The sequence below is a fragment of the Brachyhypopomus gauderio genome, unplaced genomic scaffold (assembly GCF_052324685.1).
Source record: "Brachyhypopomus gauderio isolate BG-103 unplaced genomic scaffold, BGAUD_0.2 sc71, whole genome shotgun sequence".
Lineage (NCBI taxonomy): Eukaryota > Metazoa > Chordata > Actinopteri > Gymnotiformes > Hypopomidae > Brachyhypopomus > Brachyhypopomus gauderio.
Window position 1 is genome coordinate 361,676 of NW_027506892.1, and position 25,392 is coordinate 387,067.

The window sequence follows — 25,392 nt, forward strand, 5'->3', positions numbered from 1 at the left end:
CTCGTATTAATTTCTTCAAATACCGAATACTTGAAGATGTATTCATAGCTGTTAATTCATAGCGTTTATTCACACCGCATGCTCGGTGTATAATCCGAATATTGATATCTAGGCCGAATGTCTATATTGATATCTAGTCCGCACCCTCTAGTGGCGATATAATTCTAATAAAGAAAGTCTAACTGTATTTATGGTACATGTTCACTAGATGGCGACATTAGATAAGCAATTAATTTTCAAAACCTGACCTACACACCGCACGAGAAACAGCTAAGCGGTTTAATAAAAACGTCTTTTGTTTTCCTGAAACATTAATGTCAATGAGACATTTTAAATAACTACATAGACCCACACTGCTTCATATCAGTTTAATTATATTAGTTGAAAATAAGGCAATTTATGCACTACAAGAACACATCAAATATGCACACAGGACAGATTCCACTGCAGGCCAGACAGTGGCGTACCAACTCTGCCTTAAAGGACCAGCACACACAAAATAACTCAAGACGTGTAGTAAGAACATTCCTGATGAAAATAAGATACCTTTTAAAATTTACATCGACCTGAAGAACAGTAATATTGCAATAGCGTGTTAAGAGTGGCCATTTAGTGCAGCTCTCACATCAAAGTTGCCATGGATACACAAAATTAAGTATTTGGCTTAGCTCCTCAAAGATTCAGAGGTCATGACTCAGTGCTGGCCAGACAAAAAGGAAATTACATGCATTACATTTCATTACAAACATTACAATGTGCCTTTAATACAACACTGCTGTTGTAACTGGACACGTATGAAAAAGCTTTTTTAAATAGCTCTTTCAACCACATTGTGGTATTGTTACATACAAGCTACAGAACGCAGGGACACTGGCTATTGGCTTCAGAATACCAGAATAATCTTAATCACTCTTGCAGCTCTGGAAAAAACTGAAGAAAGCAGTGTAGCAACTCTGTTATGTGCAGCGCCAACATATTTGCATACTGGCACTTTTTGATACAGTAGTGCATATCAATTCTTTGAATAAAAGTTTTGTATTTTTAAATAAATTACACTGACGATCTCTTAAAGTCTGATGCAGACTCAGACATTCAGTCACAGTTAAATGTGCTTCAAGTAGTCATATTGTACTACAGGAAACGGTCAAGTGCTAACAGACATGACTATGTCTCTACTCATATTACCCTTAATGAGTAATACTGCATTTTTGTGTTTCTTTGCATTCATTGATATTGGTCAAGTGAACTGTGTCTTCTGGCTTGGATACTAGAACAAGCAGCTACTGCTGGCACATCTCATCAACACAGCTGTTGCTCCCAGTCAGAAGAAACCATATAAAAACTCAGTTTGACAATATCTGCAAGACCTCTGGACTGCAACCATGGAAAACTGAAAATACTTATTCAAACAGGGTTATGATGAAGGGAATGATTAAATTAACATATTCTTCTCTTCCTGAGAGCATCAGGTTTACATCTTCATCTGTCTGTCGAACTAATAATCCAGCTATCTGGAAAATACAGTGTACAAAGGTAAGATACTTCAAGTGCTTTATTGCACTCCAGGAACAGGCTCTGAACAGCCAGCTCCATCCTATTGGCTGACGGGGGTCCTGAATCGCATCCTATTGGCTGACGGGGGTGTTCTGGTCTGAGGCTTTGCTGGTTTCAGGTTGCGACTGACCGTCACTGCTGGGCAGGAACACTTCCACGGAGAAGCTGACTCTCTTGGACTGGAAGATGCTGTACGTGTTGTCAAATCGCAGCACATCTAGCAGGGAATTAAAAAAGGTTTCTCAAATATTTTTGTTATGTAACTTGAGATGTTTTTATCCTCATCAAGTTTCCCCTCCGCATATGTCACTAGACTCACACACTCCTGCTCGTGTGCAGGTGAGGGAACTCACACACTCCTGCTCGTGTGCAGGTGAGGGAACTCACACACTCCTGCTCGTGTGCAGGTGAGGGAACTCACACACTCCTGCTCGTGTGCAGGTGAGGGACCCGTCCTCGGGCACCAGGTGGGCGTTGTAGCGTTCGCTGGGCACCACCTCCTCCATCTCTCCTGCCTTCATCCACTCTCCGGGGTTCTTCTTCAGGAAGACCCCAAACCCCACATCCCCTCCCTCACTGCTGAACTGCCACCTAGCAGGTGAAAGCAGAGGGAGACTCAGACAACAGAAGGAAAAGAGGCTGCGAAGTGGAAAAACGTCTCTGCTGTTGGTAGTGTCCCATCACGCTCACCCGAGCACGCAGCCTGGCACCAAGATCTCGTACTCCAGCTGGTGGGACGAGCCTCGTCCTACAGACACACACTTGTCGTACTGGACCTTAATGAAGTCCCGTGCGTAGTAGGTCTTGGGCACCTGTCCCCCGTGGTTAATCTGTGCAGAGATGAAGAGGTGAACGTGTGCACGAGGACGTCCGGTCTCAGTGTGGACTAGACTGCCTCTAGAAGGAAAAGAGAAGCTATAGAGAGAAAAGAACTCACACAGATGCCATGGCGGTTAAGGGCTAGCTGGTCTGGTAGTTTGGGAGCACATTGCATTTTAGATAAAATACTCAGGTGAACAATACATCTGAATTTATTATTTCTTTCATTACAAACAGAAGCACACATTCATTATTAGGAATCAACTACACTGTACACAGAAATTGATCATTTAACATTTCTGTGATCAACACCTTAACAAAAAGAGAGAGACAGAGACAGACAGCATAACATGGGCTGAACACTGTAGGACACACACACACACACACACACACACACACTGGACTCCAGAGACACTCCCTCTCCCGGACACAGCGCCCCCCAGAGGCAGCACCACACCTCCCACCACCCATAAAGATGAGATGTGCACGCATTTCATTCCAAAATGTTTAACAGAGTAACATTTCAGACCTTTAATTTTCATGACTATTGTAAGGTCAGAAATGTAATTACATGTCATGGACGTGCTGAGCGTTGTTGTTGGGAAACAGCTCACTCCAGCCAATCTGCAGTTGTTCTTGGACTATGATTATGAATTCCAGCATTATAACATTTTATTTCCATATGCTAGTTTTATCTGCCATATATTGTGGTGCACAAACAAAAAATAAATCAAAACAGATAGATCATTGTTTAACATGTACTCTGCTAACATCATATATAATTCATCAAACATTGGTTAACTTGCATAACTCTGTAATTAAAATATTTTTACATAAATGAAGAGTAAAGAGAAATAAGCTGGTGCACTGACATCATTAGCACGTAACCCAAGCCCTCTGACCCTCGACCTTAACACAGCAGGTAACTGCTGCCTGCAGACCGATACAGATGACCATGAGTGGCCAGACAGCCCCATGAGTCCGTCACGCACCCGGAACAGAGGCCCTCCGACAACTCTTACAGAGGTCAACACACAACATCTACAAAACACTCACGCACCTCCATTCTTTCACATGTTCAATTGTAAGTCTAAACGCTTCCTTTAAAAGTTAAAGCCGTTGCCCCTGACCACAACAAACATGGCTGCATTGATCTTTAGACTTGCTGTAGCAATGACAGACAGATATAACTCTCTGTTCAAGGTAGAGACCAGCTAGAGAAACACTCCGTACCTTACACCAGGGGCCTCAAAGTGCCGGTCCGGCCACATCCAGCCCGCGACACAGTTTCATACGGCCCCTCACGAGTTAACAAAATAAGCATAAATCTGGCCTGCAATTCAATTACATTTGTTAATTTTTATATTTTATTTTAACTTGTTGTATTTGTGTGTGTGTGTGTGTGTGTGTGTGTTGTTGGGTTTTTTGGCATTGCGTGGTGCTAGTCCACTCGTAGGCTGCATGTCTCTACAGATGTGCTCACCATTCCCAGCGACAACATTCTGTTAGCCAAAATGTCTCTTTTGAAACTCTCAAAAAATAAAAGAAATGTTGACCTGAAGCACAGACGGTTTCAAGAGAAGTGGACAATCGTGAGTTTATTCAGAAACTTCAGTCTGACTGTGAATACTGTATCAGAGTGGATCAGTGATCAGTCTGCTGATATTTGTGATCAGCTGTGCACCAAAGTGCGAGGATTCAGTGCATATTCACTAGCGCTTGATGACCAAACCCAGAACTAAATGCATTTGAATTACTGTATGTGTACATAGTTTTCATATATTAAATAGTTGATTCTCCCTTTTCCCCACTGCCCCTCATCAAAAACACAGCCTGGTTAGTGGCCCCAGGTCATCTAAGACCCCTGCATTAGACAAATGAAGAGAGTCTCGTGGAGCACCGTGGTGTGTCCCTGACATTCATACTACACTGTTGACGTAACACACCATTAACACTACACTGTTTACACTACACCGTTTACACTACACCGTTTACACTGAGGCAGAGGAGAAAATAAACCTTAATCTAAAACCAATAAGGAAGAAATATGGTGCTGCATAACTCGTCCAAAAATAATTTTCATGCCCCGTAATTCCAAAAAGCGGTGGGTCCGGTTGGGCTTCAGGCTCCCCCGGTGCTGATGGGCCCGTATCTTTACCTTCGCAGCTATACACAAACAACAGGTCACATGAGATTAGGTCAGATCTATTCCATAAATAGGGCTAGTGCTACTTTTCTAATGCTACAGCATAGCACAGCTAACAAGCTGCAGTATTTTGCTATGTCGTTAAGCTTCAGAAGCCATACAGCCTGGAGGGTCACTGAAAACTGCTCTGATCTGATTTCACAAAGCGTGTAAATATCACAAGAGGAGCGATCACCATCCACAACTTTCATCAAGAGCATGTTTGTGTAATCACCTGCTAATCCAGTGGCACAAAACACGGATAACAGGAGCTTAACCTCACAGGGTCTAGATGAGCCAATCACACGTCACCTTTTTGTGACAGCATAATATATGCAAATGTACTAAACACCTATTATTATTATTATTATTATTATTATTATTATCATCATCATCAGTACAAGGTTTTGCCCTTTTTGGTGGGACACCACTGTCACCTTTTCTGTAGCCCAGAACACACAGAACACACAGCTGTGAATGTTGCACTCATTTCTGGCACAGACGCTTTGTGGCTGCAGAACATCACAGTAAACGTGATGTGGAGGTGAGACTAAACCCTAAACCCTAAACCCTGAACCCTAAACCCTGACCTCTATAACTATGATGCTTTAAACGTCACTGCCTTCATCTCTGACCCTAAACCCTAAACCCTGACCTCTATAACTACGATGCTTTAAACGTCACTGCCTTCATCTCTGACCCTAAACCCTAAACCCTGACCTCTATAACTACGATGCTTTAAACGTCACTGCCTTCATCTCTGACCCTAAACCCTAAACCCTGACCTCTATAACTACGATGCTTTAAACGTCACTGCCTTCATCTCTGACCCTAAACCCTAAACCCTAAAACCCTGACCTCTATAACTACGATGCTTTAAACGTCACTGCCTTCATCTCTAACCCTAAACCCTAAACCCTAAAAACCCTGACCTCTATAACTACGATGCTTTAAACGTCACTGCCTTCATCTCTGACCCTAAACCCTGACCCTGACCTCTATAACTACGATGCTTTAAACGTCACTGCCTTCATCTCTGACCCTAAACCCTAAACCAGGGGTGCTCATTACGTCGATCGCGAAGGAAGTGTCGGTCGATCGCGAAGGAATGTGTGTAGATCGCGTCACATAAAATAGTAGTAGATGAATCGCACATCTGCACTGACGGTTGTATTTTGATATACATTCACGGTAGCCAATCTGCAATCAACAAATTACGTTCGCCACCCAGCCCCCCCCGCTCAACAAATTACGTTCGCCGCCAACCCCCCCCCCCGCTCGACAAATTACGGTCGCCGCCACCCCGGTAGATCTTTCTGACTTGGTCATCTTATAAGTAGCTCGCAAGCTGAAAACTGTGGGCACCCCTGCCCTAAACCCTGACCCTGACCCTGACCTCTATAACTACGATGCTTTAAACGTCACTGCCTTCATCTCTGACCCTAAACCCTGACCCTGACCTCTATAACTACGATGTTTAAACGTCACTGCCTTCATCTCTAACCCTAAACCCTGACCTCTATAACTACGATGCTTTAAACGTCACTGCCTTCATCTCTAACCCTAAACCCTGACCTCTATAACTACGATGCTTTAAACGTCACTGCCTTCATCTCTGACCCTAAACCCTGACCCTGACCTCTATAACTACGATGCTTTAAACGTCACTGCCTTCATCTCTAACCCTAAACCCTGACCCTGACCTCTATAACTACGATGCTTTAAACGTCACTGCCTTCATCTCTGACCCTAAACCCTGACCCTGACCTCTATAACTACGATGCTTTAAACGTCACTGCCTTCATCTCTGACCCTAAACCCTGACCCTGACCTCTATAACTACGATGCTTTAAACGTCACTGCCTTCATCTCTGACCCTAAACCTTGACCCTGACCTCTATAACTACGATGCTTTAAACGTCACTGCCTTCATCTCTAACCCTAAACCCTGACCTCTATAACTACGATGCTTTAAACGTCACTGCCTTCATCTCTGACCCTAAACTCTAAACCCTGACCTCTATAACTACGATGCTTTAAACGTCACTGCCTTCATCTCTGACCCTAAACCCTGACCCTGACCTCTATAACTACGATGCTTTAAACGTCACTGCCTTCATCTCTGACCCTAAACCCTAAACCCTGACCCTGACCCTGACCTCTATAACTACGATGCTTTAAACGTCACTGCCTTCATCTCTGACCCTAAACCCTGACCCTGACCCCTATAACTACGATGCTTTAAACGTCACTGCCTTCATCTCTGACCCTAAACCTTGACCCTGACCTCTATAACTATGATGCTTTAAACGTCACTGCCTTCATCTCTGACCCTAAACCCTGACCTCTATAACTACGATGCTTTAAACGTCACTGCCTTCATCTCTGACCCTAAACCCTGACCCTGACCTCTATAACTACGATGCTTTAAACGTCACTGCCTTCATCTCTGACCCTAAACCCTGACCCTGACCCCTATAACTATGATGCTTTAAACGTCACTGCCTTCATCTCTGACCCTAAACCTTGACCCTGACCTCTATAACTATGATGCTTTAAACGTCACTGCCTTCATCTCTAACCCTAAACCCTGACCCTGACCTCTATAACTACGATGCTTTAAATCTGTCTATGTTTGTCTATCAGCACAATTCTAGATCTCATTGTCTTTATCTGTGTCTTTATCTAGATAAGAACCTTGTGCAATAAAACGAATCACAAAATTCTTGATGATATAATCAAAAGCAGAACTAATGTTGGATACTGCAGCGCATGCAAACCAGCTCGTGTGTGTGTGTGTGTGTGTGTGTGTGTGTGTGTGTGTGTGTGTGTGTCTGCAGTACAGACTTCCAGGTCTTGAAGCAGAACTTTCACAATGAACAGTGACCTCTGAATAAGTAAGCAGGAAGTATTACATTAGCCAGGGGACGAACAGTATGCACTGAGGTGGCACAAAGCTTAGTTTGACCTAAACCAGCCAGGCTGAAGGCGGAGCAGCCCTTAACCCCACCCACATGTAAGCCTGCTCCAATAACACGCAGCAGCCTCATTCCAATCAGAAGCAGCTCGTCATATAAGCGCTTCACTCTGCAGTGTGACCAATAAGCCACAAGCACTTTAAAACGGTGTTCAAGCTCAGTTTTTCTTAGCTTGATTTCCTGTAGATCTTGGTGAGGAAGAGTCTAAGGGCACATTGTGCAAATTGAACAAGGCAAAAAAAAGAATATATAAAAGAAGCACCTATTTCAAATCGAGCTGATTTCCAGTAAAAAACATCTAACTCTATCATTGTTTTAATCTAGGTCACAGGGAACTGGGACAGGTCTGGCATGCCCCTGTGACAGCATGACTACATCTCTACGTGTTAGCTTACAGCCATGCTTGGATCACCTGGATGTGACCCAATGTGACCTCTGACCTTCACTTACCCTAGCCTTGCAGCAGGGGTCACCGTCCGGGTCGGTCAGCTTCCCCCCGTAGGCAGCTGGAAGATCTTCCGGGTCGATGTATCTCTGGAGAACTTCCTGCCAATTCGCTGAAAGGGTAGAAAAAAAATCAAGACTGAGTTAGTATCGCTCAGATCAGGTGACCTGGTGGCACCGTGTCACTCGGCATCTCCACAAACAGCTGAACCTTCCAGCCAATGAGGTCCAGGTCGTGTCACAGGTACAGTGGGCGATGCGGAGAGCACATGGCAGGGCTGTCAGCGTGGGAGGCATGCCTCTCCCTCTCTCCAGTACAACATTAGCCAACTGTAGGCATCTGTTACAGCTCACATACACACCAGTGGGAGGTTTGTGCTCACCTCCCAGTGAAGCCAGCTGCCCTACGACATCATGTTGAAAACATGTGGTGATTTGGCTTAATGTGTGTTGGACCGAGTTAGTCCTCACTCACACCTCTGGTCCTTGGGAGAGGTCATGTAACCGTAAAGGTTAACTGGTAGGTTGGAATTGATAAGAGGGAATCAACTGAGAAACCTTCCCAACAAAAAGGCACTCAAGCCGAGAAACTCCGTTCATAGGAGCCCCGTGAAGCAAAACCTGCGTCTTCAAATGTTCTGAACATGAACAGCCCAAGTCAATATCTTTCTGTGAAATTTTGCTTACATGCATAATTGTGCTTATTAAAGGTGAACATGAGGTGAAGATGATGGCACCCCAGGTAGGGCAGTGTGTGTTTTTAACATCTTACACCCCAGAACCATTATCTTGCGCCGGGTGTCCTCACTCAGAAAGTGCTTCACGAGGTTGTAGGCCACAGGAAACAGTTTGGGTGCTGTACGGAAAATAAAAATTTGGCCGAGTTATCTGGGGTTTCATCAAGACACCACCAACTACTGCCTGCAAACGCTCACACACTAACAGCTGCAGCCCAGTCTCTGGAGATTATCATTTGTTTTTAGTAATTAATGCATTTAAGTTTTATACAATAACTATATGTTCTGTTCAAATTTTTAAGTTCTTAAAAGTCCAACTCACCTTTTATCACAAGTAATCTTTTGAGTCCTTCAGGATAATTGTCTTCAAACATGGTCAGGACCTAGAAGAGAAGCACTCAGCTAATTCTGTTCCTCAACATCGTTATTTTTTAGTTTTAATAAGTCATATTGAACACGGGGTCCTGTTGTGTAAATATTTACATATTTCTCTTGGCAACAGAAGGTCTTCCAATGCAAAGCAGAGGAAGAGGCTACGCAGTGTAAATACGGCGGTTGAGAACTGGCCTCACCTCTCCATACGTTTCAATCGCCGGCTTCCACAGGTGCTTCAGGCCCAAACCTTCGCAGTCGTAGATCATGGTGATGGACTCCACATTTTTACCCAGCTGATACAATAGGGAGAGATAGTAAGTAAGTAAATTTTATTTATAAAGCACTTTCTATGCCACCAAGGTTTCCCAAAGTGCTGTACATGTTCTCATAAATAGAGTATAAAATACAAAAACTACAACAATCAAAAAAATAAAAATAAAATACACAAAATAAAACAAAATAACAACATAAAAAAAATACATCAATTGACCAAAACATTACCAGTGTCTTACTGAACAAATGCAAGTTTATATAAATGTGTTTTTAAACCTGATTTAAAAGCAGAGATAGAGGTAGCATGGCAGATATCAGGTGGGTATCAGTCTCGGAGCGTACACTGATATGATATGAGATAACCTGCTCACCGTCACACTGATGTTTGTTTACCACATGCTAATAATAATTTATTAATACAAAGTCCTTCAAAAGGTTAACATGACCTCCTAACTGCACTAGCTAAGGTTGCAAGACTGGTTGCCCATGCTACGTTGCTCAGTCACACCCCTGATCATCCCAGCCATACCCCCAGGACCTCCTGACCACACCCCTCAGCATCCCAGCCACACCCCCAGGACCTCCTGACCACACCCCTGATCATCCCAGCCACACCCCCAGGACCTCCTGACCACACCCCTGAGCATCCCAGCCACACCCCCAGGACCTCCTGACCACACCCCTGAGTATTCCAGCCACATCCCCAGAACCTCCTGACCACACCCCTGAGTATTCCAGCCACATCCCCAGGACCTCCTGACCACACCCCTGATCATCCCAGCCACACCCCCAGGACCTCCTGACCACACCCCTGTCAGATGCCCACGCACCCGTTGGCTCTGCAGGTCACACTCCTTCTGTAGCATCTCGCAGTCACGAACTTTGAACTTGATGAAGTCCTGCTTGGAGGCCGACAGCAGGAGGCCCTTGGGATCCACGGGGCCGATGACGTCGTACCACACGGGGCTTCCTTCGCGGTCGTAGCCACACATGCCGCCCGGGAGATACATCTCCAGCACCTGACCACAGCAAGGGAGGGCGGAGAGAAGAAAAACTCAACACGTCAACTACACCTGCAGACAAACAGAATCGCTCCAATTTCACTTAAAAACAGTGACAAACAGACACAGACAAACCAGACATTCCATCACAATAAGCATTTTTTATCATCAAAAGGTGCTGGTCCATTCTACACCACTCTCCATCTCCATCTCCATCTCCATCTCCTCTTCATAGTCCTCTATGTGCAACTTTTTTTTGCACATATTCTTTCTCTGCCAACACAGATTTTTACACCAGTCTTCTATTATTTCAGGATTTGAGCTCACTTTGTTACTGGTGCTTATCTTCCGATAATCCATAAATCAGACATTAACACTGCACACTAACTGCTGGCTGTCACCACCACAGCTTGGACTCTATTATCAAACTGAATCAATTCTCAGTTTTCAGTTATTTCAGGTGTTCACTGGTTTGGATCGAGGCCCACAGGCAGACTGGATATACCAGCTACCAACATATCGCTACGATACAACCCATAAGTCCGTAACAACCAACCTGCTTACAAAACAGAGGGGTTGGCCAGGAGCCGTTAAGGCCGTGGAAACACACGCACCTGAGTAAATCCTTCATGACTGCTGTAAGGGGAGTTTACCTGATCTCAACTCTCAGGAGTGGCAGTGGACCAATACCCGTCTGATTCTCAAGAATTAAACAATAACCTGTGTGTGTGTTTTACCTCAGGAGGCTTCCAGTCCGTTGTGATAGTGTCAGCTTTCATGTGTTTCCGGAACTCCAAATGCTAAAAGGAAAAGCAGACAATTCAGAAGATCTACATTGATTCAGAAGATCTACGTTGATTCAGAAGATCTACGTTGATTCAGAAGATCTACGTTTCAGGGACCAGTACTCAGTAGTGCAGTATTCCTGCAGCTATGCTATGGTGGTTTATAGAATGTATAATATCATCATGACTAAGTAGCATTTCCAATAAAGTTTCAAGTTTTGTTTTAGCAGTTCAGTTTCAAGCAGTATTCAATTTCAAGTAGGTATATATATCAAACTTTCTGGGCTTGAACTGGGGAAGAGTGAAAAAAGGGACTAAAAAGGTATTAACGCTATGAGCCTTTACTCTATCCAGGCATTAACCAAGCATAACAAGCTGGAACAAGCAACTGCCTTTACCGCCTCTAATAGCTTTGAATTGTTCTTCGAAGATTTAGTCATCTTAAACTGGGTTGTCATTTCTGTTGACAGTACTCATCATCACATAAAGAAAGTCCCTCATGAATCACCAGGTTCCCAAAGTCTTTTTCATAAGAGCAAAGAGCTAAATAGGTTACACAGTTGGTTATTACACCCAACAGCCATTCTGTTGTAAGGATGCCCAATCAGGAGCAGGGGTATGTGCACTACTGAGTTGTGATTGGCTAAAGCTCTGATTCATCAGACTGAGGATGCTGGATGAATCTCCACCCATGTTGTAGTTCCCACCCTCCTTCAAGAGGAATTCATCCCACTCAGACACCTGAGAGGCCAGTGTGATTTTTTTTGTATCCTGTTCTTACCAAATAATTCATTTTCTATTAAAGAAGCTAATTTTTGAAGTCCTCAATAACCTTCACAACCCATCACAAAAACATCTCTTGTATGAATTTTTTATATTAATCTTTAAAGGTTATTAATATTTCAACAACCATCCAACAACAATCATTAGTCTTCTGTTCAGTAATATTTCATAACTATAGATCTGACACACATAATAATGGAAGGTATGTTTTCACAACCAACAGTTAAGGCTAAGTATTAAAATCCATTGCGAAGGCTAACCTCATATTCCAGACAAGTTGGAAGGCCCAATAAATATTCTCAAGAATAATTCCTAAAGGAGATGCTATGGTAGGCAGGGTTAGGATTGGGATTAGGAATAGGATGGGGGCGTCCAAGTATCAAAGCTTAAAAATGAACCATAATGAATTACACATTCATGTTTACAGTGAAGGATTTGTGTGTGCTTGTCTGAGTCTGAAACACAGGAGTCTGTGAGGGACCGTGAGGGACCCTGAGAGAACATGAGAGAACGTGAGGGACCGTGAGGGAACGTGAGGGAACATGAGAGAACGTGAGGGAACGTGAGGGAACGTGAGGGAACGTGAGGGAACGCGAGACATCCTGAATGGGACGGTACCTTTCGCAGCATTGCTTCAGCTTTCTGTACGTTGAAATTTCTGGCTAGAGAAGAAGAATAAAAAGAATGAGGTGAACGTGAAAATATGCAGTATGTAAACAATGAAGAAAAAAAAAAAACACATGTGCTTTATACTTCACCACTACCGTATACAGCTGATGTCTGGAGTTACTACCACAACATCAGCATTGGTAGCAGAGAGGTTGTGTGTGAAGTTGTCCAGTACTGCTGTTTATATACACCTGAAAGTCTGAGGAGTCACTTAGTCATGACCCAAGTCCTGAACTGATAAGGGAGTTGTACCGTACAATAACTGTTGATCTTAAGACAGCAAAAACATGAATATCAGCAAACTCTGCTGGAGTCACTGATACTGCACGAATCATTCATGCCAGGGCGGCCTGGCTCGTTTCTCACTCTGGTCACCGCCATTCTGGTGAGTTTTGAAGTGCTGTCTGACTAAAGCCAGGCCAGACCACATACGTGAAACTGGCATGTGTGACTCTGGAATCACACACCACAGCAGCACTCCGGCTATGCCTAGCCTTGGCACATGCTAAAGCCAAGGTTCAAAAGCATCCTCATCACCCACGTGACCTGCTCTCATCGTCCGCACCGGCCTTACGCACGTGTGTCCGGCCATACGTGACCCACAGTCACACAGACACCATGTCATACAGTGGGGAAGTAGGTCATTCTCATAAAGGAGATTATGTGTTCACAGCTGACAGCAGCACTCGCAGGTTTAGAACAAATCGGACAGCTGCACTTTCCAATCTGCATCTCACTGGCTCTCGCGTCTCCAGTGGAGGAGTACGCAGTTGATCTGTGATAACCCAGTGATGCCATATCTTAGCAAACCTGGGCAAAACTAGCACATCTGTATCAGGGCTGTCTGGGTAACTATCTAATCAATATTATACAATAACTGTAAATGCATACACCCTTTCTGAACTTTGATCTATTGCATACATTTACAACAGAAGAGCTTTGGAATATTCAGGGTCACGCATTTCAGATGTAGGCTGAGATAATGTGAACTCTGCTGTCTTGAATCCGCAGAACATAATCAGAGCCTTTCAGAGCCACTGGCCTGAACACACAGGTTCTTTGTGAAATGTTCGTGCCTCTCTGGGCTTCAGCGACCTAAACCTAATCCCCCCCCCCCCCCCCCCCCCCCCCCCCCAAACTAAACTAAACAAGATAACTTCTACTACAACACGACTTTAGCTATTGCGTGAGCAAAGCAATACAGAAAGTCAGCTTTGCCCGAAATATTCCTAGTAATGAACTAGCTATGGCTCTGAAAGCCATACTGGACATTTGGAAGCTGAACGTGACTCCACAGATATGTGACGGACTGTTTCACAGTTCTAATCGGATTACAGATGAGATTGTTCAGGCAAGATATGCGTGCGCATGGCAGAGTATCACTGTAGGAGTGGATGTGAAATGGTCATACGATCTACCCTCGCAGTTTAAAACAGTGACTAGGTTACGAGCAGTGGTTTTCAATATTGGTGTTGTAGCACGCTAATAAATCATTGGTCAAGAGGCTATTTTACCACCTACATATTTGCAGGTCGAATGAACACACATTGTTCTCACCTCTCAGCCAGCGCAGCATGAACTGGTCACTGTGGGACGGACAGTGTTGCACAACATCCTGGACCCTCTCACGAAACTGAACATGGACACGAAAACAGTGAGTGAGGCTACAGCTGAACAAAGATAACGGTCCACCACGAAAATAACTATTCAAGACATCATGGCGGAATAAACCGAAAACTGCAGTTAGCTATAAAATCCTCCATGACATTGTCTATTCTTAATAACAACTAGAATCAGCTGGCCAGGTAGACACGGTCACCTGGATACAGGTGTACACACCGCTGATGGTGCAGACACGGTCACCTGGATACAGGTGTACACACCGCTGATGGTGCAGACACGGTCACCTGGATACAGGTGTACACACCGCTGATGGTGCAGACACGGTCACCTGGATACAGGTGTACACACCGCTGATGGTGCAGACACAGTCACCTGGATACAGGTGTACACAACGCTGATGGCGTAGCGTAGCCAAGACATGAAGTTCAGGACCCACGGTCCTAACTCAGTGTTGGGTGGAGGTGAAGGTGTGATCAGGAATGATTTAGTGTGGCTACAGACGCGCGTTCTGGAGGTGATGGAGGAAGTTAACAGGAACAAGCTCCGATATAGAGGTTCAAAAATACCGCATTACCCGGAAAACGAGTCAGAAAGTCATAAACATCACAGCGAGATACTCACCTGCGACAACGCCTCGTGTTGTTTGGGGCTGAGGTCTCCGACTCTGCCGCTCATGTCGCCGCGTCTCCGGGTAACGGGCTAAGCAGCTTTGTACTTGACGCGTCGCGAGCGGCGCGAGAGTCCGCGCGTTGAAAATGACGTAATCGCGGTGGCTCCGCCCGTGCGCGAGGGTGCGCGCGCTGCGAGCTCGCGCACCTCTCGAATTTTGTAACTTCGCGCGCTCCGCTCTGCAGCGCTGTTTTGCGCTAAGTCATGTTTGCCGGGTTCATACACCTTTATAAGGTGGAATTAAAGCACTTGTACGTCACTTTCAAGGTCCATTTCAATATTTCCCAGCACGTTAAACTTAATTAAGTTAAATATTTATACATATACTCGAAATTATTCTAAATAATTCGCTTTTTATCACATTATTTAATGGTGGTTTATTTTCAAAACGCCCAATCTTAACGTCTTCACGAGAACTCATGTTTCGTCCTGGAATTACAAGAGGCTCGTATTTGTTAACGTAATACAAGAGATCTGTTCAGTTAGAACAATTGTTGTGAAACGAAGTAGTTACACTTTCAAGCATTTTCAAGTACTTTAGCCTAAATTCCAGCACTTTTCAAACCTGAAACACAAAGCAACATTAAAATTGGTCAGGTCCCCTGACCAACAATTTAATGAATAATTGGTTTCCTTCCCCTGTTTTTGAGGGGTGTTTATATTACCACATATCGTTTCGGACAACACTGCACAGAATGTGACGCGCCTCCAGGTTCACGCGCGCTACGGTCACTCGCGAAAGTATAATATAATATGTAATATATAATGTATAATATAATTAAGTATAATCCAGCCTTAGGGGCTCGCGTAGCCGCACAGACGCGTTTCCTCCTCCGCCCCAGCGGGGGGTGGGGCCACTTTAATACTTCTTTAAATACTTAAGAACGGGAACACTACACATGATTTAAGTAAACATTTATTTCAGTCACAATAAATAATATTAATATACAACTCCATGTCTCAGTTATAATCCAATGGAAAATAGTTTTGCATTAGTTTGGAAAGAGCCAGCAAGCAACATGGCAATCCAGACACATCTGCAGAGAAAATGCAGCTCACTGCACTGTGAAATACTGTAGCATGTTGACACCAGTGGTTCAGAGAGGACATACAAAACTGTTCATACTCTCACCTACACTCACTCACTTAGTCATCATTCACAAATACACAACACTCTCACCTAAACATCCCCTTAGACACACAATTACAGCATTTTCTCACCAAACCCTGGTGTGTGTGTCAACACCCGTGTGTGTGTCTGCATGTCTGTATCTGTGTGACCTGCACACACACACATGGCTGTCAGCTGCTCCTCCATGCCTGTCTGATTCGTCTCCATGGTGTTCCGAGCACAGAGGCGGCAATGAAGAAGAATACGAGGATGAGTCCTTTAGCCAGAGCGTGAGGGTGCGGCTCGCCTGCACACACACACACACACATATATACACACACACACACACACACACACATATATACACACACACACACACACACACACACACACACATATATATATATACACACACACACACACACACACACACACACACACACACACACACACACACACACACACTTAACCATGCCACTCTCGCATAACTAATCAGTCCAATGAAACTTCAAACCGATGTAAATACAAGGTATACATTCTAGTACACTTCTTCAATACATCATAAATTCTGTATTTTATTTAATAGAAGTTCAATATTTGAGGCTTCAAGAAGAGCCTCAAAACCTTCCTGTTTACAGCTGCATTTAGTTAAGCAACTCTGGTGGGTAATTATTTTATTACAATTATTCATCACATTATTTTACTTCATTAAATTGTGTTTGTTCTTAATTAATTAATTATTTTGATAGCTTGCCATTTTATTACATTATTATATTGTTTTTTTCAATATTTTAATAATTATTTGTCATTTTATTATTTTATTGTGTTTTGTTTTCTTATATTTATTCTGTGAAGCTCTTTGAGTAGCATGTATGTTGCTATACAAATAAAGAATATTATTATAATTATGACGCACAATAGCAGCTCCCCACCCTGTATACACTCAAAGATCTCAAAGATCTCGTTCTCGTTCTTTCTCCTTTTTTGATTACACAGCTGAGAGACCTGCACTCGTGACCTGGCCACGTGACCTTGATGCGCGACCTCACCTGTGTAGTAGGCCGTCAGAGGGAACACCAGCTCAGGCCAGCACACGTCGTTCCTGTCACAGTCAAACTCAGTGAAGTTAATGCGGAACCTGCAACCGTGGAAGAAAAACAGCATCAAAGTACAAATTAGCAGAAAACGAACATGTTGTGCACATCAAGATTAACACTGGGAAATTATTTGCTATTGTGTTCGTATTGAGAAATTATAGCAAGGCTACCTAAGACGGTTCAGCCACCTCATAATGAGAAGTGGCATAAAAGGGAAAAGGTTAAATGTAGTTGCCCTGTGGCAGAATGATTGTGACGTAGGACAGCAGAAGTGCGGCGTACTGGACAACCTGACGACGGTTTACACCACGCGGTCACGGTTTACACCACGCGGTCACGGTTTACACCACGCGGTCACGGTTTACACCACGCGGTCACGGTTTACACTCGCTCCCAGCTGTCTAAGAACATGGGGCAGTCATGGTCTTGTGGTAGGGAACTGGTTTTGTGACCGGAGGGTCGTGGGTTCGATTCCCAGACCTGAGGCCATGACTGAGGTGCCCTTGAGCAAGGCACCTAACCTCAACTGTTCCCCGGGCTAGGGCTAGGGCTGCCCAACGCTCTGGGCACATGTGATCCACAGCCCCCTAGTAATCACTAGTGTGTGTGTGTTCTAATTGCACCGATGGGTAAATGCGGAGGACAAATTTCGATTGGGGTGTAAATTCACAATTGACAAATATGGCACATTTCATTTCACATTCATTCACTGGGGTCATTCGGTTTGAAAACTACACATGATACAAGTTTAATTTTTTTAAACTGTGCTTAAAACATTGTGGCAGTGTATCTGACATTACAAACTAAAGCTTCAACAAAAAATGACCCACACAGGGTCATTTACATAAACTGTAACGGGTTGATCTCAGTTATATGTAACTGATACTCGTTTATTCGAGGGAATTCCATTGGTAACCCACAACCCATTAATGACCCACCTGGTCTTAGGGGCTTCTGGGCTTCTGGGCGCCTCAGTAAAGGTCACAGAAGAGGTCACAGAGAAAGACTGCGTGAGGTCAGGGGTCACACAGGGGTTGCTGTTAGCTGAATCACACTGCATACTCCAAGTCGTCTCTTTAAAACTGAACATGTCCAAGGAAAATGTGTTACAAAACCTTCATTCATAAACCTTCTTATAACAGGAACATAAACAAATTCTTGAGTATTGTTACCATAATCACCATCAACAGCAAATAAGTAAATAATAACAGGCTCTGCTCTCTGAGATTCTTTATGTGTACGGATTCAAACTTGTATTTCACACATGAATGAGAGGTAATCAGGTCCAACCGTTACCATGGCATCGAGAACAGTGCTACTTCAGCGCTACCTTAACTCCACCTGCTCGATCACGTTCTGAACACCCTGCACCGTTCCCATGACAACACTCCTGACGTGAATGTGCAGGTGAGTTGGAACTCCAGAACAGACGCCACTGGCGACCCCTGCTGGACGACTGGAGTTCTGCACTAAAACTATGAGGAAGAGAGACAGGAATTCATGATCACACGGTCACACACACACACACACACACACACAATATTGCCAAAAGTGTTCGCTCACCTTTCTTGACTCACACATGAGATTAAGTGACATCCCATTCCTAATCCATAGGGTTCAATATGACATTGGTCCACCCTTTGCAGCTAGAACAACTTCAACTCTTCTGGGAAGGCTGTGCACAAAGTTTAGGAGTGTGTTTATGGGGATATTTGACCATTCTTCCAGAAGCGCATTTGTGAGGTCACATACTGATGTTGGACGAGAAGGCCTGACTCTCAGTCTCCGCTCTAATTCATCCCAAAGGTGTTCTATCAGGTTGAGGTCAGGACTCTGTGCAGGCCAGTCAAGTTCATCCACACCAGACTCTGCCATCCATGTCTTTATGGACCTTGCTTTGTGCACTGGTGCACAGTCATGTTGGAAGAGGAAGAGGCCAGCTCCAAACTGGTCCCACAAATTTGGGAGCGTGTAATTGTCCAAAATGTCTTGGTATGCTGAAGCATTCAGAGTTTTTTTCACTGGAACTAAGGGGCCAAGCCCAGCTCCTGATAAACAACCCCACACCATAATCCCCCCCTCCACCAAATTTTACACTTGGCACAGTGCAGTCAGACACTGACTGAATTCACTGAGCTCCTGAGAGCGACCCATTCTTTCACAAATGTTTGTAAAAACAGTCTGCATTCTTAGGTGCTTAATTTTATACACCTGTGGCCATGGAAGTGATTGGAACACCTGATACAAATCATTTGGATGGGTGAGCGAATACTTTTGGCAATATAGTGTATATTTTATATATAAATATATATATGCAACTAGATCCAGCAGTTCAGACTATGAATGAGTGAATTTAAGCTGCTCCTAAACCATCGTCAGACCGAGGGCGGAAGAATTTAATTTCACTTGAAAAAGAACATCTGAGAAGTTCTGCTACAAGAATGTTGGACAGATTACTCACCGGTAACACGAGTCCAGTTGGCCAGCGTGGAGATGTCTGGCTTTCCTGTCCTGGACACCAGAGTAGCAGGTACCAGTGCAGCCAGCGTGGCCCGGACCGTCTCTCTGTGACCAAACACCATTGAGCCACAACATGCGGATTGCTCAGAACCTCCTCACACTCCCAGCACCATAACTGACCAGTCACATCTCACCTTACAATAGACATAGCACATTCTAGCCCGTCAAATTCTCCCACCAGCATCCACAGGTGTTCTGGTGGCTCATCATGTGCAGGTGGTGTGTGGGTGACGATGGCTCCAGCTGCCCTTACCTGAGCTGCCTGCACTCTGTGAGGTTGCGCAGGCTGACTGGCAGCAGACAGCCTGACGTGGAGTTCCACCCGTAGAGAACTGGTGTCAGGCCAGCAGACGAACACCACCCGTCTCCCACTGTGGGACAACAGAGGGGATTGTGGGATGTGCAACACGTGACTGAAGCTACAACCACTCGCTTCAACCATGCAACTGAATTTCTGTGGTCACTACCCAGGTTCTGATCTGTAGGGAACTGGGAGCAGAAACAGCTTCTCTGCAGGTGTGGAGCGGATGGACAGAGACGCTGGATCCTCTGGACACACAGCTGTAATGTGCTGCCACTTCTGTGGCGGTTTGATGGATCCACACTCACCTGCTCGCCAGAGGCTGATCGGAGCTCTTTTTATGTCTCCAGTTGCAGAGTCCAATAATCCACCAATCACAGGTCTTCCCACCTGATAGCCTTAAAAGAACCAGGCAGATCAACAGAAGGGGAATCAGGTAGGCGTCCACATTCATGCAGCACCCTGCCAAAGGCTTAGCGTGACATCACAGGCTGAGATGCGGCCAGACCTGGGTTGCCAGAGTTGGGCTGGACGGATGCGTTTCCGTTCACAAACACTGCAGAGTATCGGGTGGTCAGAGACACTGAGAGACAGAAGGGAGAAGAGAGAGTCAGTGATGTGGTGATGTGGTGATGTGGTGATGTGGTGATATGGTGATATACAAGATAAAAAGAAAAAGAAAGGGAATGAGAAAGAATGCCATTTTTAAATTAAGCATTCAAATATTTTTTAATAAACCAGATAAAGGCGTCAGGACCTGCGCTGCAGGACAGCTCACCTTCAGGGTTGAGCGTGACGTTCCCGGTGAAGCGGGTCACGGTGATGGCAGACAGGCCTCTGTCCCTCCAGTACAGGGTGTAGCTCAAGGCCAGGACCACGCCCACACACAGGCGCCCCTCCGCGGCCTGCGCCCACTCTGCTAATCCAGCAGACACACAACGCAGTCAACACGCAGTCAACACGCAGGAAACACGCAGGAAACACTCAGAAAATGTGCAGGAAACACGCAGGAAACGCGCAGGAAACACTCAGGAAACACACAGGAAACACGCAGGAAATATGCAGGAAATATGCAGGAAACACTCAGAACACATGCAGGAAACGCGCAGGAAACGCGCAGGAAATGCACAGGAAACGCACAAGAAACGCACAGAAAACGCACAGAAAACACGCAGGAAACACGCAGGAAATGCGCAGGAAAACACTCAGGTTATGCAGAAGGAAACGTCTGTGTTTAAATCCGCTGACCAGGTTCAAGCTTTGCAGGATTCGACAGGAACGAGCTGAGGTCTGTGATCACTTCATCTACAACACTGACTATGACTTGTCCTAGAACACAAACACAAACACACACACACACACACACACACACATGACAAATAACATTGTCAGTTACCAATACTAATAAAGCAATTAAAAACAAATATTTGGTCACTAATAAGAGACCTTTTCTGTTGCTCTTTCTGTCCTTTAATGCTTCAGAAACAAATTGGAAATGTACATGTTTAAACTATGCTGCCCATTACCCATCGTGTGTGTGTGTGTGTGTGTGTGTGTGTGTGTGTGTATGTGTGTTGCTATGGGATCTCACCTCCCCGTCCGTCTCTGACGGTCACCCCCAGCTCAGCTGCCGGTACTGGACACTGCCGCAGGACCCTCACACATACGGCCTCGAAGTCCTGCAGGAAGGCCAGCGGGGCCTCCACACACTGGCCCAACACTGACGTCTACGCAGAGATGAGCAGGACATTAGGACAGGAGCAGGATAACGTGATGGTCAAACATCAAACAAGGACAACAGGGTAAAAGCATGAGAGGAGTCTGAGCATCAGGCTGTTACACATCTAATGGCCAACATTATAAACATAATTAGTGATGTGCTGATTCCTACGTCATTACATCTTTCCCTGAGATACAAGGAAAAAGAGGCACAGTTACAGTTACGAGAACCACGCTAGGTCCCCAGTTTTAAACTGCTGCAGTACAACCTGTGGGACGGTGAGGAACTGGCCATCTGCCATGAAGATGGGCTCCCCCTGGCGGTAGCTTGTGGGAGGTACACGAGATATTATCTGTGTAGTCTGGAAAGAAGGAGCAGGCTCTGGGGACCTGGAGGAACATTTGGAGACAGAGAGGTATTCAGCACAGATATTCAAACACAGCAAACAATTATAAACCTTTTAATATTTAAAATGAATGAACGCTTTAATGTTACAAATAAAAAAGATGCTGAAAACAGATGGAGGGACTTACACTGTCTTCCCCTGATAAAAGAGTCCTAGGAAAGGATTGTTTTCAGAAGGGGAGGTCACACAGAGGAAAGGGAACCAATCAGGAGCATTTTCAGCAGATTGGGCGGAGCAGCCATAGTCTGGAGCGGAAGTGACACGCCCCCCAAATGGGCCAGGAAGACACTGACCAGCAAAAAGCCACAGAAGCTCTGAAGTACAGTCCTGCAGAAATGGAAATACACATGATTGTGTGTGTGTGTGTGTGTGTGTGTGTGTGTATGTGCACATAGCCACATTTTATCAGAATCAGAATCAAAATACTTTATTGATCCCCGAGGGAAAATTGTAGTACAATTATACATACATATAAAATAATAATCCATTTTAGAAATATATTTTCAATAAATTAAAAAGCATCAAATATTGTAGCCATTTGTGTAGATAGTGGAAAGTGAAAATGTTTCTATGACATATAACATACCTGATCACAGCAGCAACGTATGTCACAGTCTCCTGGCAACAGGTCACATGGACAGTGTCCCAGGGGCTGGAACACCTGGTTAGGGATCACTGTCTTATTTCCTACAAGACGGACAGGATCAAAATGCAGTCTGTGCTGTTACTGACATTAGAAGAGACTGCTCACAGCAAGTGGAGGGTGCTGACCTGACACATGGCCAGCAGGGGGCAGCAGAGCATAGATTTCAGCCTGCACAGTGAGAAGAGCTAGTAGATTGTTGCCACGACATGCAGACACCCGCACAGTCTGCCTGACGCACAGCGGCCGAACACAGCAATCCGTCTCATTAGCACACAGCTGCAGGCTCCGGTTGAGACTGATACGCACCAGGAGGCCAGTCTGAAACACGACCAAACACATGTTGCTTAATACAGTCAGTGGCCCCTAATGACTTAAAGAGTCTAGTCTTTATGACAGTTACTGGGCCCTAAAGGCAGAATTGACTCTCTAATGCAGTTACTGGGGCCCTGAAGGCAGAGGCCACTCCTTAATGAATTCAATGAATGAATGAATTCCTTTCCATAACGGAAAGGCTGTTCTATGCCCTAAAGGCAAAGGCAGGAAATCAATCACAAATTGCAGAGGCACTGTCATGCCACCAGATTATAATGGTGGGCAGGACTTACGTCTCCACCGGTTAGCCAACCGTACTTGTACATAATTGTCTGAGAAAGTTCTTCAGACAGAATGACTGATGTCATCTCGGCATGAAAGAACTTTAACGCTCTCACGCTACATGCTAAGACTTGGAGTGATGCAATGCATCAGCATCTGTGTGAGCGTACAAAAGGTGAAGATGGAGAAGGCCTGACCAGGGGCAGAAGCACCACTAACCCTTCCCAGATGTTCTTGAGACAGAGTCCACTGAACAGAGGTGGGTGGAGAACATGAGGGTGGAGGCAGACCTCCTGTTAGACGAGGAAGAGATTAAACAAACAGTTTAGACTGTGTGACTGCAGCCTTTTAAACACTGACAATAAAGACACAGGAAGCACGTGTGATGTTGAATCTGCAGGTCATACCCGTGGTGTTGGTGTTGGAGGGAGAGACATCACTGATGGTCAGTGAGACATCTGACACGTTCCCCACCAAAAAGGCAGATGCACTCGGGCCAGAGGCAACAAGGAATGATGGTTGAAAAACTAAAATTCACCAGAGGTCTCATGTTAAGTGGTCTCATGTTAAGAGGTCTCATGTTAAGTGGTCTCATGTTAAGTGGTCTCATGTTTAGAGGTCTCATGTTAAGTGGCCTCATGTTAAGTGGTCTCATGTTTAGAGGTCTCATGTTAAGTGGTCTTACGTTAAGTGGTCTCACGTTAAGAGGCCTCATGTTTAGAGGTGTGCTATGTTGAGTCTGAAGCAGCAGCAGGTGTCTGCCTGGTTAAGCGGGCCACAAACAGCAACACTAACACAGCTGGTGAAGGTCCCTTATAATCATGTTTATGCTAAAATATCCCACCCAGACAAAGGCTTACAACACATTTTGTTGCATCAAAATTTCCATCAAAGGTAAATACCCCTCTCAAAAAGAGATCTGTTGCCACTCTGGAAAATTAACTCATCATCTATGCTATATGGTTTGTGTGTGCCACTATGAACTTGATAGGACCACCTTGATATCAGCTATTAAGTCTTAGCATTCCAGCTGTGTGAAGTTATAGGAACATGTTGAGATTTGCTGCTGACTGGCTGTCAGATATCTTCCCCGAAGCAGCTGAGCTCTGCAGAGCGAGCTGAATTCTGGAAAAGTGGATATTAGAAATGCTGTGGGTTTTTTTCTCTGTGGGCTATCCATCTAATATCCCAAGCAATGAAATCTACCAATTTTAATAGTAAAGAAATTAATAGAGTTCCACATGATCTGCTGTGTTGCGTCTGTTAGCATCTAAATCACTTCATTCTCTCTGCACAACGTAATTGTAATTCTGGTGATTCTACTTTATTGATTCAAGACTCAAAGTTAACGCACCCACGTCAAGAAGACTTTGTGGGCCAAGTTAAAGTTGGTGTGAAACAAGATGTTTACTTAAGTGATCTTATAAACTACTGAACGTTTAATCACAGTAAAGTAGAGAGACCATATCTTTATTTGGGTATACACTCACTTAACACAGGCCCACAATAACATGATATTTACAGTTGGTTTATTAAAAACGCTTTTCAGTAAAAGTCAACAACAAAAACCCCATTAACAAATGATGGTCCAATTAAAGTAAATTAAAAACCAGGACGTTTCCTCACTGTAAATAAACCCGCTACAGGAAACGCGGACGTTTGGTCGCCACGGTAACGCAAATTCAGCTCGCGCTGGTCAACAACGCTGGAGCCACCCGACGTTCCTAGGCAACGAACCAGGCTAGCTCTGTGTTAGCTGACCAGCTAGCAACAATCCTCACAAACAAATGTCTGCTATTCTAAATGGTCCTTCAACCAACAAGAACAGCTTACCGACACCGCATGTAGCATCCTCGTTCAGAAACAACACAGCAAACAGCGCCTGAGACACAAGACGCGAACAGATAGCTGACGCTCTTTTTAGCATTGTTAGCTAAATCGAGCGGTTGGTTCTCCGTCTTCTTCGAGAACATCAAAACAGCCGACAACGCTGCTGTTGCCACCTGGTGGTTAAAATTAACATCTAATATTTTAAGTGTTGTAAAAACACATTGGTTTTATATAACAAGACTCCAACTCTGAGAGTAGGTGTCAGAAATGAG

The 25,392-nt window shown here is 44.6% G+C and overlaps 2 protein-coding genes across 4 annotated transcripts; both read right to left on the minus strand.

Moving 5' to 3' along the window:
- Window positions 1–354: 354 nt before the first annotated feature.
- Window positions 355–15,003, minus strand: sec14l8 (SEC14-like lipid binding 8). The gene is made up of 12 exons (XM_076989941.1): window positions 14,848–15,003; window positions 14,161–14,236; window positions 12,553–12,596; window positions 11,104–11,166; window positions 10,196–10,384; window positions 9,290–9,385; window positions 9,040–9,100; window positions 8,753–8,836; window positions 7,987–8,093; window positions 2,245–2,384; window positions 1,976–2,145; window positions 355–1,771 (listed from the first exon to the last, which is right to left on the minus strand). The coding sequence occupies exons 1-12, from the start codon at window positions 14,899–14,901 to the stop codon at window positions 1,626–1,628; spliced, it is 1,230 nt and encodes a 409-aa protein (XP_076846056.1). The 5' UTR covers window positions 14,902–15,003; the 3' UTR covers window positions 355–1,625.
- An 801-nt stretch (window positions 15,004–15,804) lies between these two features.
- Window positions 15,805–25,313, minus strand: tctn2 (tectonic family member 2). 3 transcript variants are annotated; one of them, XM_076989827.1, is made up of 18 exons: window positions 25,124–25,313; window positions 23,698–23,817; window positions 23,510–23,583; window positions 22,822–23,014; window positions 22,637–22,737; window positions 22,178–22,377; window positions 21,913–22,033; window positions 21,516–21,651; window positions 21,173–21,253; window positions 20,703–20,840; window positions 20,433–20,507; window positions 20,233–20,322; window positions 19,877–19,994; window positions 19,565–19,668; window positions 18,434–18,578; window positions 18,042–18,185; window positions 17,056–17,144; window positions 15,805–16,313 (listed from the first exon to the last, which is right to left on the minus strand). In XM_076989827.1, exons 1-18 carry the CDS (start codon window positions 25,215–25,217, stop codon window positions 16,198–16,200), a joined length of 2,139 nt encoding a protein of 712 aa, XP_076845942.1. In that variant the 5' UTR covers window positions 25,218–25,313; the 3' UTR covers window positions 15,805–16,197. The 3 variants fall into 3 exon arrangements, with proteins under 3 accessions (XP_076845942.1, XP_076845941.1, XP_076845943.1); XM_076989826.1 differs by having other exon boundaries at window positions 20,703–20,843; XM_076989828.1 differs by lacking the exons at window positions 15,805–16,313; window positions 17,056–17,144 and having other exon boundaries at window positions 18,051–18,185; window positions 18,400–18,578; window positions 20,703–20,843.
- Between the last annotated feature and the right edge of the window lie 79 nt (window positions 25,314–25,392).